The sequence below is a fragment of the Cebus imitator genome, unplaced genomic scaffold (genome assembly GCF_001604975.1).
Source record: "Cebus imitator isolate Cc_AM_T3 unplaced genomic scaffold, Cebus_imitator-1.0 Scaffold108, whole genome shotgun sequence".
Lineage (NCBI taxonomy): Eukaryota > Metazoa > Chordata > Mammalia > Primates > Cebidae > Cebus > Cebus imitator.
Genome location: NW_016107423.1, coordinates 1,426,188 through 1,441,168, shown reverse-complemented (window position 1 = coordinate 1,441,168; position 14,981 = coordinate 1,426,188). Strand labels below are relative to the sequence as shown.

At 41.4% G+C, this 14,981-nt stretch overlaps 1 protein-coding gene across 1 annotated transcript in view; it reads right to left on the bottom strand.

The window, feature by feature from the left end:
- Window positions 1-8,991: 8,991 nt before the first annotated feature.
- KL (klotho) overlaps window positions 8,992-14,981 on the bottom strand; it is a 46,739-nt gene continuing 40,749 nt past the window's right edge. The window contains exons 4-5 of the mRNA XM_017537950.2: window positions 13,030-14,131; window positions 8,992-11,273 (exon numbers count right to left, since the gene is read on the bottom strand). Of these exons, the coding sequence (XP_017393439.1) occupies window positions 10,936-11,273; window positions 13,030-14,131 (1,440 nt within the window). The 3' untranslated portion in view covers window positions 8,992-10,935. The remainder of the gene's footprint in view (window positions 11,274-13,029; window positions 14,132-14,981) is intronic.

Here is a 14,981-nt window from a genome sequence, read left to right as displayed (position 1 = left end):
AAAAATGAATTTCTTCCTTGACAGACTTTATAAAATATACATGTGACCTATTACTAGGAATTCAAATCGTCAAAAATGATGAAGTTGTAACATGTTGTTAAATTCTCCCATGAGATTTGTGTTACAGACTATCTGCAGGTGTCTCTGCCTCTAAAGGAGTGGCCTCTAGAAACGGTCATGAAGCCTGTGTCCCGCCCATTCCCCTGTCTCCACAGGCCGGAGCCAGTTCTGCCCCCCACCCAGGACAAGGCCTGGCTGTCCAAGGTTGTCCCATAGAGTGCTTATCCCGCTTTCTGCTGTCTTCTCCACTAGCCATATTAAGATCCGATGAAAAACTGAAGAAAGAAAAGAGAAACCACGTTGAGATTCAAACCACAGAAGGAATGTTCTACACAGAATTGGTTATGGGTGGGTGATGGATTTGCTGAGAAGTCAACCAGGGATGGTAAGGAAATTCTAAGAATAGCGACAGCAGGAAGCTTCTACTTCTTCCAGGCTACAGGAATGCAGAAGACAGAGGATGTGTCACTGGGCTCCCAGGAGTCAGGGTCACCTGGGAGAGGCTGGAGTCTCATCCAGTGAGACTGGAGCTGTGAAAGAGATGCAGGGCCACATATCAAACCAATTAAATTGGAATCCCTTCCATCAGTGTTTTTTAAAACTCCCCAAGAGATTCCAAAGCGCAGCCAAGATTGAGAGTCACTGCTTCAAGTGCCTAGACAGAATCTGCATTGCTAGATTGACTCCGCCCCAGACTGAGCAGACGTGGGGAGAAGAGCAGTGGCCATCCCATCACTCAGGGTCCAAAAGGAGGGAACAATTGTTCCAAGAGATCAGGCAGCCAACCAGTTCTCAGGTATCTTTGAAGAAATAACGAAGAACCAGATTTGATTTATAGAACTTTTCTTCATAAGTGACTTCTTAGTAATTGCTCTATTAAAAAAAAAAAACTATTTTAAAGAGCCATATTTTTGCTTAATAGATATTGAAAAAAGCGATTAAATATAACACTGTATGCCAATTACAGTAAACCAATATTATCTAGCACAATCAATGAAAAAGTCATTTTGAATATACATAAATTGACTGGAGTAGGATATCCTGCTTAACTTATTAACTCGCACATATTGAGTGTGTGCTAATTATTTGTTGAATGAACTAATCATCAAAGGAAGATTAATGTACAGTGTGATATTACTGTGATTTTTATTGTATTTTAATTTCTAGAAAATTGATAATCTGTGATAATACATATAATGAATCTTTCAACAAGAAACAAACATCTTCATAGTTTCTTTTTTTAAAAATGAGAAGGCATTTTACGGTTTTGTATAGCCCTAGGGTAATCACCATGAACACCAATTATCATCATGAATGTTGTTAAAGAGAAGTGTGCTTGGCAAAACGCCAGATAACAGAGTTCAGTTGTGCCCTAGGTAACTGGAAAAACAGTTAACTCCTTTTAAAGAACCACCTGTAGTAAGTCTCTATGCCCTTTTCACTGGGCGTTTATTCATACAAGAAATGTTTATTAGGCAGTTAATATGTGTCCTGGGGAGTAACGAGGCAAATAAGATCCTGCCTGAGAGCACTTTATAATGGAATGGAAGGGATTAAACAATCGCGTAAGTCCCATCGGAGGTGGTGGGTGCTAATTCTAATGTTTAGTGAAGTTTGAGGATGAGCAGGCCAGGGGACATGAGAGGAGGTGACTGGGAACAAACACCTGCAGAGAGTAGGATGCAAAGACGCTCGTGAAAGCCATGGAAGAGGAAAGTGACCTAATCAAAATGGCGCTTACCGTAAGGCTCTCGATTCGATTACTCTTCTAACATGTTAAAAATAATAAGAAAAAAGCAGATAATTTTGTCATTTTTTTTTCAAACCAGTTAGGGATTACTGGAAAAGTCTATGCAAAGGGTGCAAAGAGGACAACTGCAGCAAGTATCCAGATGAAGGGTGGATGCCGCAAATACCACAGGAAAGAATCCATAGAATTCCATGCCTGAATGTCTCCAAGGATCGATTGAGGTAAATCAGGGAAACAGAAAGGAAGAGCTAATTAGAAGGGAAAGATAATGAATATTGCCTTTCGGATCTATCTGGTTGAAGGCTGGATAGACATCCAACAAGAGACATCCACCATGAATACACTGAACAACTCACAGCTTACAAAGTAGTTTTACTATGACATCATGGAACATGTATCTAGAAATAAAACACTTGCATCACTCATATTTCAAAATATTTTGAATAGAAGTTTGAATTTCTTGGTTAACACAATATTCTTAAAGGCCTTCAAAAATAACAGCACAAGTCATCTGTATGTACATCAAACATGTACAATTTCCACTTCACTTCCAAAAAATCACAACGTTGACAATGATGTCATCCAGGCTTCTAGGTTTATGTTGAAGAAAACTAGATCCAGTGGCCATCATGTGATGTGAGTGATGAACCTGGCTTGACAGTGTAGATTTGTGCTTCACTGTCAAGGGCTGGAGAGCCAACAGACAATAGACATTCTATTCTGCAATTCTGTTGCAATTGGGTTGGTAAGAGCCCCAGTTTGCTTCGTAAGTGTGAGAGCATTTCATTGATTCTTCTTCTTTCTCTATCTCTTTAAAGGTCACAGAAGTGGATTCAGTGTGAGAGAGCCAGTTAATAATTTACATCTAGACAATGCTTTTACATTGACAAACTACTTTCTCATATGACATTAACACCCTGGAGCTTTCAAATAGCCCTGGAAGGTAGGTGCATTACAAATGATGCACCAAACACAGAAAAGAAATGGCAATGAAACCCAGGTCTCACAACGCTTCCAGGTGAGAAAGAGCAGGCCCGTGACAGCCTCAGAAGAGTCTGTTCCAGAACTCTTAATATTTTCAGACTTCAACCTGCCCAACACAGCAATCTCCCTTCAAGACTAGCTTTGTTTTGTCTTCACTCGACATATATTTTAAAATATATTTTTAATGATAAAAAGTTCCAATAAATTGAAAACATTTGTCTCCTAATTCACACCTTGTCTATGTTATCAGGAAACATGCACATAATATCATGTAGTTGTGATACAAATCTGCTATTTTTCATTTTTGTTATCTCTTATTGAATATACATCACCAGAAGATGTTTGAGCATATAGGATGTTTTCAGCACGAGGGTCTTAATTTAGTTACTCTTCTCACGTGTTAAAAATAATTTTTAAAAAGCAGATCATTTTGTCTTTTTTTCATGAGTTTTTACATTAAAGTTATTTCCCATTTTAAAAAGTATAGTCATTTAGACTTTGAAGTCTGTTTTAAAAATTTTAAATTGTAGTCATCTGCACCCAAAAGGTCTGTTTTACGGAAAACTGAACACCTCATGTTCTCACTTATAAGTGGGAGATGAATGATATAGACACGTGAATGGGGGAAGCAACACACACTGGGTGGGGTGGGGGTGGGGAAGGGGGAGGGGAGCATCAGGAAGAAGAGCTAATGGAGGCTGGGCTTCATACCTAAGTGATGGGTTGATCTGTGCAGCAAACCACCATGGCACACGTTTACGTAGGTAACAAGCCTGCACATCCTGCATGCGTACCTCAGAACTTAAAATATTAAATAGAAGTTGAAGAAAGAAAAAGGTCTGTTTCAAACAATGATTATGCACTTAAAGCGAGAATTTGTTTGTTGAGACATTGTGACTTGAGGTTTTAATTGTGACAGCCTTCAATCGGTACCTGTTTGCCGTCCATGGCACTTGCTACATTCTGATGCTTTCTGTGATAACATTTCAGTAAAACACACTAATAGTTCTTTTCTCTCTGTCTCTTGTTATCCATATTAGAATAAATTATATCCCCCAATCAACCACTGAGGGCCCTTGGCTCCTTCCTACTCAAACTGTGGTCCACAGAACAGCAGCATCATGGGCACTCTTGGAGGGTCGTTAGAAATGCAAACCCTTGGGCCCATTCTAGACCTACAGAACCAGAATTGGCATTTGATTAAGATCCCCAGGTGACTCATATGTAAGATAAAGTTGGAGACACACTGATTAGACCACTAGTTCTCAATTTCAGCTTCCCATTGCAATCACCTGGGCGCTAGAGCCATTGCCCCCCAGAGAAACTGATGTAATTAGTCTAAGGAATTTTTTTAAATCCCAGGTGATTCTGATGTGTATCCAAAATAGAAAACCACTGGTCCTGAATAACTCCCTCTTTTTATAGACAAGAAAATCATGAGGCCCACTGGGTTAGGTTATAACCTGCTCCGGTTTATAAAGCAAATTTGCAGGTAGAACTAGAAAATGGAAGATCCCTATCTGGTTTGGGGCTACCTCCACAATGTAAGAGCCTGCCCCTCCCAAAACCTGGACCGGGGCCTCTGTTCCTGTGCTTGGAAGCTGTCATATCCCTGCCTTGCTCTTCTCCACTTCCTCATCCTAGGCATGTTCTGACCTTCTGTACACACGTGAATTCCTTGCCAACAGTTCTCCTCTGTCCTTTGCTTTCCTTCCCCACTTCCCTGGGCTCACTCCCATGAGCCCTGAAACCATCCCAGCCTTCTCAGCCTGTTTGCACATGACCTTCGTCCTATCCTAGAGGAACACTCCCTCGGCTTCCCCTCCAACGGTGGCTTCTCCTTCAACACAATCCTCTTGATGCAAACTGGAAATGCTTCACTTCTAAGCTCTTGAATCCTGACATTCCTGTTTCTAGATCAATTGCCTGGGCACGGATCTTTCTTGCCTTCTTAAACTCACTGGATCTGCCCTGGACTGTGCCCTTCCACACAGCCCTGTGGTTCTCCATGAACTGGGTATTCAGAATCCCTTGGGACTGATCCCTTGCCAAGCCATGGGTGCTGCCACTATCTTCCCCCAAAGGCACTTTCAAAAGTGTGGGCTGTGAGGGGAAAAGGCCTGGTCATCTGCATTTGGACAGCACACCCCAGAGCATCCAGATTCAGAGGTCCTGCTCTACTCTGAGGCTCTCCCCAAGGCTGCAAGCCCATCACCCAATTTCTGGTCTCCCTCATCTCCTTCCTCTCTGAGGGAACCAATGCCGCAGTGCTGCCAACACTGCTGTAATCTTGCAGCTCATCTTGTCAACCTGATGGTCGGAGTAACCCCACTCTGTGTTTGTTTTGGTGGGCTGTCAGGCCCATAACAGGCACAGTTAAAATAAGGACATTTAAAATGGTACCAATTTGGAATAAACGCTGGTTCAATCTCATCCTGTCTTTTACTAATAGAATATCTCCCCCTGACCACTCCATCTCCCTCTAATTAGATCTCTGCTGTGTCCTCTCCAGCTTACCACTACTGCCCCCTGTTGATTGAAATGCTGTATTTCGAAGCCCTGGGGCTACTTACCAGAGACTCAGGGTACTCATAATTTAAAGAGGAAAAATATGGTTATAAAACCTTTATGTTTTAAATACAATACCGTGACCTTGAAACACTGTAGAATTTGCCATCTAACCACTTGGATATAAATTAGCCAAAGCTTTGATTCACGTACAAAAACAATGGAAATGCCTTAGGCAAAATGTATGGTCACAACCATAATCAGACAACAACTGCTGTAATCGTGAAAGGAAATTGGATTTTACAAACGGATCAATTGAGATTTTAAACAGAAAAAGGGTCAGTCTATTCCAGCAGTTTATTAAAGGGTAATGTTTCCATTGAAGATAATGTATACAAAATAAATTAGGTCACTTAACATTAATTCATTTTACCATAAAATAAACATATTGAAAAATTATAATAAAATCAGAAAGTCTACCGAAGATTTTTGAATCCCATAAAAATTAATTAATGAGCCTTCAATTATTTACCAACTAAATAACAAATAGACGCATTTTGATGTTTTGTCTGTGTCATTAGATTGTTTCAAGAGAGCAGATGGTACAACATACTGATACAGAAATATCTTCTGCCAAATTATCTTCAGAATTCTATCAATCCAACATTTGTACAATTTGAATCCAAGAAGATAATTTGGAATTATTGAGTAAATGTGGGACTTCATTTTTCTAAATTTAGTTTTATCAAGGGCATTCTATGAAAATGTATATTCGAAGTCACAAATAAAATAACTAGAAGGCTTCAGGATCAATCATTTTGACTGTAATAGTCCCTGGTTTTACATTATTGAGCTCTAAATATCTGATTAACAAGAAATCACATGCACATTAAGAGTAAGTTGTATGAGTCTAGGGAAAAAATGTCTGAGGGAGATACACCCAGGGTATTATTTCCTATGTTCAGCACTGTGCTAAGATAGACACTCCCATTCCAAAGATGAGAAAACTGAGGCTCACCAAGGATTGATTACCCAAAACGAACCAACTTTCAGGTCATTTTGAGCCTGGTTTTGCTCTTTTTTCTCTGCCTTTTTATCCCAATTAATATGTAGATTGACATTGTTTTCCTCTCTAACCCTGTGGGTAAAAAGAAAAAAAAAAAGCAAGGGTTGAGGGGGCTTGAGTAGTAGTGACCAAATCTTTTCTGGTGTGCAGAAATCATGTAAAACAAGACTTCGCCATATTGCAGGTGTCCTGTCACCACTTTTTTAAAGATGAAATCTTGCTATGTCACCGGGCTGGAGTGTAGTGATGTGATCTTGGCTCACCGTAACCTCCGATTCCCTGGTTCAAGTGATTCTCCTGCCTTAGCCTCCCACGTAACTGGGATTACAGGCATGCGCCACCACGCCCAGTTAATTTTTGTATTTTTAGTAGAGATGGTGCCTCACCACGTTGGCCGGGATGGTCTCCATCTCTTGACCTCATGATCTACCTGCCTCAGCCTCCCAAAGTGCTGGGATTACAGGCATGAGCCACTGCGCCCGGCCCCTGTCATTAGAGGTGGCATTTCCGCCCTTTGCTCAAGGTTCCCCGTGGGTTTTCTTGACCTCTTTCTCCTTGATGTCAGACAATGGGTGTTTACCACAAAGATATGAAACAAAAACATTCCAGGAAATGTCCTGCAACCAACAAAACTCCAACAATAGTTAGTGGTTATAAAAACGGAAAAAATGCAGTGGGTCTGAGGGGAAAGGCTACACATTCTAGGAAACTATTTGGAGATGGCATAAAGGATTCCTCTAAAATACTGTTTTTGTTTACAGATAAAGAACTCAGCCTCAGACAGAAAGATTACTGACTAGTTGAGAGATGTGGATAACGAACACAAAAAGTTACAGCCTTTCACTTAGTGATTTGTCTGGAGGCAGTAACTTAGGACAGCAGTAAGTTTTACTACCTCACTACCTAGTAAGACAGGTTATCATTCCTTCCTCTGAATATATAGGATGGAGCTGTGTGGCATCTAACGTATCTCCATTTCTGGCTGACAGTTAAACCAGTCTCTGGGCCCAGGTGATGGCAGGGAGCTAATTCTGCTTATCATTTATTCCTACATGTATTCAATTAATCAACATTTGTTGAACAATATTATGTATAAGATACTGTGCTAAACACTGAAAATAATATACAAGACATGGCCTCTGCCTTCCCCTCTAGAACTGAGGTCCTCCAGTCGAGGATGGCCAGCATCCTCCAAATTAACATGTTCCCTTCCTGGTGCAAATTTCCAGCAGGATTACTCAATATTAAATATTAAATGGAGATGCTACAGAACATTCTAATTACTCAGTACCAAAATTACTTAGTACCAATAAAGTATGTAAAATATCTCAATAATGTTTATACCAGTTACATGTTAAAATTATATTTTGGATATACTGTAAAGAAGAAAATATATTATTAAAATTTATCTCTTCTCTGCCTTTTTATTTTTTATGTCTACTAGAAAATTTAAAATGAAATACATGACTTGCTTGTATTGTAGCTCTGTTGAACAGCACTGTTATAAATAATGTAAAGGTAAGCTTCCAAGGCTCTAATAGATTCTTCTTGTTGTTATTCTAGAGACAGGACTCATTGCTTGTTGCCCAGGTTGGAGTGCAATGTCATGAGCATACCTCACTACAGCCTCGACCTCCTAGGTTCAAGTGATCCTCCCACCCCAGGCCCAACCCTCACCCACGCCGAGTAGCTGGGATTACAGGTGCACAACACGAGGCACAGCTAATTAAAAAAAATTTTTTTTTCAGATGAGTCTCACTATTTTGCCCAAGCTGGTCTCAAATTCCTGGCCTCAAGTGATCCTCCCATCTTGGCCTCCCAAAGTGTGGGGATTACAGGCATGAGCCACAGGACCCAGCTAGGTTCTCATTATTGACTGTGGAAGTCAAAGATAAAATAATGTGTCCCTAATGAAACTGGAAAACCGTCCTTCCAAACCAGGCCAAAATGAACAGGGGACAAAGGTCCATCTGAGATTAAAGGACTGCACCAGCAATGCAATGTATAGCAAACAACCCAGAGACCTCGGGGAACCACAAGTCGGCCACTTAAGCGCCCCTGCAGAATTGGCCCATGATGGAAGAAGAGATGTCGGCATTCTGGAGAATGGTCTCTATATTATCTGTACACCAGAATTCATGAGAGGAAAGCATCAGAGAAGACTAGAGTGGAAAGAACGCGGTTCTCCGAGACGCGGAGGAGGGATGGGTGGCTTCGCCCCACGGGGCCAAGAAGTCTGCGCCTCCAGCGCCGCCGCCTCGCCTCGCGGTCCCGGGGCTGATCCTAGAGGCGCCCTCCCCCCTCTCGTTCACCCCAGCCACCTGCGAGGCTGTACCCGACTCAGAGTCAGCACGAGGTGCGCATTAGAAGGTAGCTGGATGGTTCTCAGAGATCGCCTCTCTTCGCTGCTTCCACTTGTTTTGTTCTTTTCAGCTCTTGTGCATTTCGCTGTCTCACCTCTGAAATCCTCTCCGCTCCATGCGTGGCCTAGCATAGGCCCTCCCGCCCCTACCACCTTCCAGCCACACCCATTTCTCCACTGCTCCCATCACATCTTATGTGGTTTAGTCAACTCAAGTTTTTTTTAATTAAAAAGATAATTAGCTAGCAACCACTCATATGATTATGAAAGAAGGCAAGAAGTTGCAGGCAGATTTATTATTAATATGATGCTTTATCAAAGAGCAGAATTACTTGTCTTTACATTCAAGGAAATTAAATGTTGTAGCAACAAAATTATTTTTAAACAATATTCATCAACAGTAATTAGTAAGAAACTAACAAACGGGAATGGCTAAATTAGTTGTGATGCATTCTTATTGTGGAATACTCAACAACTATTAAAAATCATGCTTTTGATGACTAATAATGACAAAGGAAAGTTTCATAATAAAAATTAATAAAGATACTAACTATACAATATGATCTATGTAAAATAAAATACATAGGAAATGTTAATAGTGGCTATTATTTCTGGGTTCTGAGATTACAGATAATTTTTATTTTTTCTTTGCATATAGTTTCTGTTTTAAAAGTTTTTACAATGAACATATATTACTCTTATAATCAGAAAAATATATACATATAATAAACTTGATTCTCTAGCATCCAATTTTAGTAAGTCTAGTTTAAAAGGAATGTCACCAAAAGCTTATCTTTCATGAAAAAATTCATACCACCTCTAAAGATGATATATTATACAGTACAGTATATTATTAAACACCATGACCCTGTGTCAGTGAGGTTAGTAATGCCTGTTATGACATTGGTTTATCTTGCCTGATGCAATATTGACTTATCTATAAAACAACTCCAGTGTAATAGAAAGACTCGCTGTCTGAAAATCAGCAAGACTTACTTAAGGGGCATTAAAGGATGAGACCTAATTAGCCCTTTCTAGAAATCACTAGCATGTTTCAGTGTAAAAGTTCAAAGTAAAACTAGTTCAAAGCTACTTCCACAGAAGTAGCGGCAAAAACATAAAATGGACCTCAGAGATCACAAAAACAAATCCAGTGTTATTCAGACCAGATTGCTTTGAATCTATTAAGAATTTGTAAAACTATCAATTCAAAGAAGTTACAGGACATCTAAAGAATAGAAAGTAGCATCGCTCTTCATAGAATGAGTGATTATTTCATCCTTATTCTCTAGGGAAAGATCATGTCATTCATTCCAAGGTCTACTAAAAAATGGTATATAATCAAATTAATCATAAAGCTGCACATAATAAGCGCTTTTTCCTCCTTTCCTCCACCTGGAGCCACTGCAGTATGCTGCATTTCACAATTGCTTTATGCCTCCCGAAGAGCCCAATATCTCAGGATTTTATGCGTATTTTTCTGCAGACATTTATCAAAAGTGGCCTGTGGGCAAGGCCCTCAACAAGGTGCCAGTGAGACAAATCTGTCAGGGGCCCAGGGTTTAGAGAGGGCCTCAAAAATCATATAAAATATACATTTTCATAATTTGCTCTCTATGTAATTAACCAGATCCATAAATTAATACTAGTATTTGATAGAAGCACTGCTTTTGAAAGGAACATTCCAGGCTAGGGCCCACTGTCATCCCTCGTGTATCTGCTTTTTCAAAGGAAACTTGATTTGACAAAGGGGAAGCCACTAGGCATTATTACAGCAGTTGAGAAATTGTTACTTGGAACATAACTTTCTATTTGAACTCTTGCAATTTACTTCCAGAAACACATTACATTTAGAAGTGGGTGCCGATGAAAACATCCCTAATCCTGTCGTTCGAATTTCTGTACAAATGTTACATTAGTGTGGTTCCTATTTGTTATGCTTTTGTGAATGTGATACAGAAATTATAGTGCCTGTCAGTTTTTTATTCGCCCAAAAAAAGAACAAGTTCAGGCACTATTCACATTATTCAATATTTTACAATCACCTATGCCCAGTTCAAAATCTCTGTCATAAGCCATAACAACGTTTTCTAGAAGTCAGATGTATGAAATTTACAGTTTCACAACACTTAGAGGTGCAAATGGTTAACAGCTGATGTGTCTGCATAATTATTTCAAAAGGAATGAACAGGAAAATGCTCAGAACTATTTGTAACTTCTTCTGCCTTTCTTCGAGTAGTAAAATATAAGGGAGAGAGAAATAATAAAAGCAAAAAATAGGAAAGCTATGAAACCCAGTAAAGACTTGCGGGTGTGAAAAAAACTGCACTCAGTACACACGGTGAATTCTTCCGGACAAAATTTTTCCAGAGCTTCTAGGCCCGGGAAACCATTGCTATCGATAATTTTCCGGTAATGTTTCATGGATGGTTTGGGCTCAAACTGATCTGCAGCATAACGATAGAGGCCAAACTTCGGAGCTGTGCGATCATTAAACGAGTAAGCAAAATATCCGCAAAGATTGATACCATCCAGTACGTAGGCTGGAAAAACCAAAGGACAGGAGTGTAGTTACTACATATTTGCACACGACACATCATTTTTACGCAGCCTTCCTGCTGGACGTTTCCGATACCATTTACTACAACTTCAGACTCAATTCTTTTCATCAGAAAAGCCTTCTTTTACGTAAAGCCAAATAGGCAAATTATCAAGACAAATATTGAGCTGCATGTGGCAGGATTGAAACCCAGAGATTAACTGGATCAGGTCTGCCTGTCCTGGGTGCTTCTGGTCACTTGCTTTTTGGGCTTTTTTTTTTTTTTTTTCCTTTTTCCATGAAGCTGAAGGTTGCCCCACTGTGTGCTGAAACTTAACTTTCACTGGCTACTTCATAAATGACATTCATAGGTCACCATGGCAATGGTCACTTCAGTTGTTTTCCAGGAACTTGGGGCAGCTCTTGTCCAGTTCAGACTAGTTAAGACCACTGACCCTTCCAGTGGGCCTGCACAAGTGCCTGAGAGGTGGTCTTTTGACATCAGGGGCCCAGAACTCTATCCTCTGATCATGCTAACACCAGCATTTTCTGTACGTGTCCAACTTCTTACTTCATTTTTCCCAACTGCCAATCACTCTCCACCACGCCTTAGACACCCATTGCCTGAACCATATATATTCCTAAGCCTTGTCTTCAGAAAGGCGGGCTTGGAAGTTATTCTCCCACCCCCTCGCTTGGTGCCCTTGCAAATAAATCTTTTCTCTTTTGCAAAACCTGTGTCACAGTAATTACTTTACTGCATAGAGAGAATAAAACTGGACCTAGCTGCTAACTGGGTGTTTTACATATTTCAACCTACTATGATGTACTTGGGTTAAATCTTTTATTTTATTTATTTTTTTTTGAGATGGAGTCTTGCTCTGTCACCCAGGCTAGAGTGCAATGGCACAATCTTGGCTCACTGCAACCTCCACCTCCTGAGTTCAAGGGATTCTACTGCCTCAGCCTCATGAGTAGCTGGGATTACAGGTATGCGCCACTACACCTGGCTAATTTTTGTCTTTTTAGTACAGATGGGGTTTCACCATGTTGGCCAGGCTGGTCTCGAACTCCTGACCTCAACTGATCCGCCTGCCTCAGCCTCCCAAAGTGCTGGAATTACAAGCATCAGCCACCATGCTCGGGATTTTTTTTTTTTGGAAATAGGGTTTTGCTCTGTCACCCAGTCAGGAGTGCAGTGAGGTGATCATGGCTCGCTGCAGCTGGACCTCCCAAGCTCAAGCAATCCTCCTGCCTCAGCCTTTCAAGCAGCTGGAATTGCAGGCACTGTCACCATACTCAAATAATTTTTGTGATGTTTAATAGAGCCAAGGTCTCACTGTGTTACCCAGGCTGTTCTCAAACTCCTAGGCTCAAGCAATCCTCCCACCTTGGCCTCCCAAAATGCTGGGATTTCAGGTGTGACCACAGTGCCTGGTGGGGTTAAATCTTACATACTGCTTTATGTACATGAACCAGTTAAGACTACTGTGGGGCCAGCTGAGACAGAAGACAAGAGAATCTATGCTTGCATAGATCCAGAGTAGGAGATAAGGATTTCTGGTCTTCCACTTTTAGCTACACTCCTTTATCCTTGGGAAAATGCTAGGTATCTCTTGGACTGTTTCAGTGAGGCACAACATGGGTAGCCCTCCATTCCAACGATGGTGACAGTGTGTGTTGATGTTGGAGATTTAATCAAGTGTCATGCCCTCTGTTGACATAACCTTCAAGAGATTGCCGCGGCTGGAGCTCCTTACCTTTGAGAGCTTCGTTTATGTAATTCTGCATGTAATACACCCTCAGCTGGTCGTGCTCAGCGTACAGCCCGTCGTCGATTCCGTTGGATATTATGTACATGGGGATGTCTCCGTACTTCAGCTTCAGCCAGTTCAGCACTTTGCGCAACCCCCAGGGCACTACCGCCACCTGACTGGGGGAGTTGAGCCACGTGGTGTCGGTCATCTCTTGCACTTCTAGGTAACTGCTATATTTTGTTGGATCTTCCTTTCCCGAGTCTACAAGGATGGTGGTATAATGGCTTAAAGCCAAAAAGTCAAAGGTACCCTGGATTAGCTTTTTTTCATCTTCAGTGAAATATGGAAGATGAAAATTGTTTCTTTGGTTCAGCCAGTCCCTCATCACCCAGGGATAGTCTCCAGAGCCAAAAATGGGCTCAGCCAGCCAGCCAATGTCAAATTCCAAAACTCTCTCGGTCGCTTCTTTGTCCTTTTGGGAGAAAGGGCAGGCAGGTTCTAGCCAATCAGCCTGCAAGGCTATGGATATTTTCCCATTCTGAGCGTGCCTAAACTTTTCATCGTACATATGCCAAGCCAGGGCATGGGCCTTCAGAAGGTTGTGGCCGGCACTGAACGTCATGTCTCTTGTCTGTGGCTCATTCATCGTTATCCAAAGCTTGACATGCCGGCCAAGCTCTTGAAAGCACAGTCGGGAATATTCCGCAAAGGCCAGGGCAGTGTAGGGGTTCTCCCAGGCACCCTGCTTGGCCAGGGGGCGCGGAAGTCCTTGGTTTGGGACCGCAGGCTGCCACAGGGCCACCACCGGGGTGATGTTGGCACGGACTAGCTCGCTGACCATGCAGCGATAGTAGTGCAGGATGGTGTGGTTCACCTGCGACTGGTTACCCAGAGGCAGGATCAGGGCCCAGTCCAAGGAGAAGCGAAAATGGGTGACGTGCATTTCCTGCAGTAAAGCGATCTGGGGCCGGATGGCAGCAAAGTCAACACAATACGATTTCCTCTTCTTGGTCACAGCCCCGTCCACTTTAATAAGCCTTTTGCTGTGGTGGACATCCCACAGGTACACATTCAGGTCGGTAAACTGAGACAGAGTGGTATCTACCTGTGAAGGGCAGAGTAAATGTTAGCATCACCTGGACGATCCTGAGGAAGTAATTCAATGCAATTATTTCAGCAAAACTAGCCAGGAATATGAGCAAAAACAGAAGCCTTTCTAGCTGAGAATGTAAACTATTTTTCATAAATTGTCAGCTCCTGGGAAAGACAGTATCCCACTTTCTGATATGACACTCACTTTACCCGTAGTTACAAATCTTGAACTGTTTCTTTGATGTTACCCCCAAAAGTCTGGATTGGGTCACTTCAGATGATAAATGCTAATGAGTTTTGCATACTGCTGGTCAGTAATATGCAAGCAGAGTATATTTGGGTGTTTTTCTTTTAATGTAAGAAGTCACTAATGGTATGAGACTTTCAAATTAAAAAAAAAAAAAAGAAAAACCTTAAAATGTGAGTGAGTTGGCCAGGTGTGGTGGCTCATGCCTATAATCTCAGCACTTTGGGAGGCCCAGGCAGGAGGATCATTTGAGGATAGGAGTTTGAGGCCAGATAGGGCAACATGTCAAAACCCCATCTTAGCCAGGCGTGGTGGCATGGGCCTGTAGTCCCAGTCGCCCAGGAGGTTGCGGTGGGAGGAGCACCTAAGCCTGGGAGGTCAAGGCTGCAGTGAGTCATAATCACAAACGACATCAGCCTCAGTGATGGAGCAAGACCTTGTCTCAAAAATAAATAAATAAATAAATAAATAAAAACTGCGTAAGTTAACTAAAAATATGAAAAGATATTTATAATTAAATTGTGCTTAAAACTATACCCTAAATTGAGGTTTGCTAAAGGTAGAGGAGATGATGCTAAATAGACATAACTCTTGCTTTTTGTTGGCTTTGAGGTCA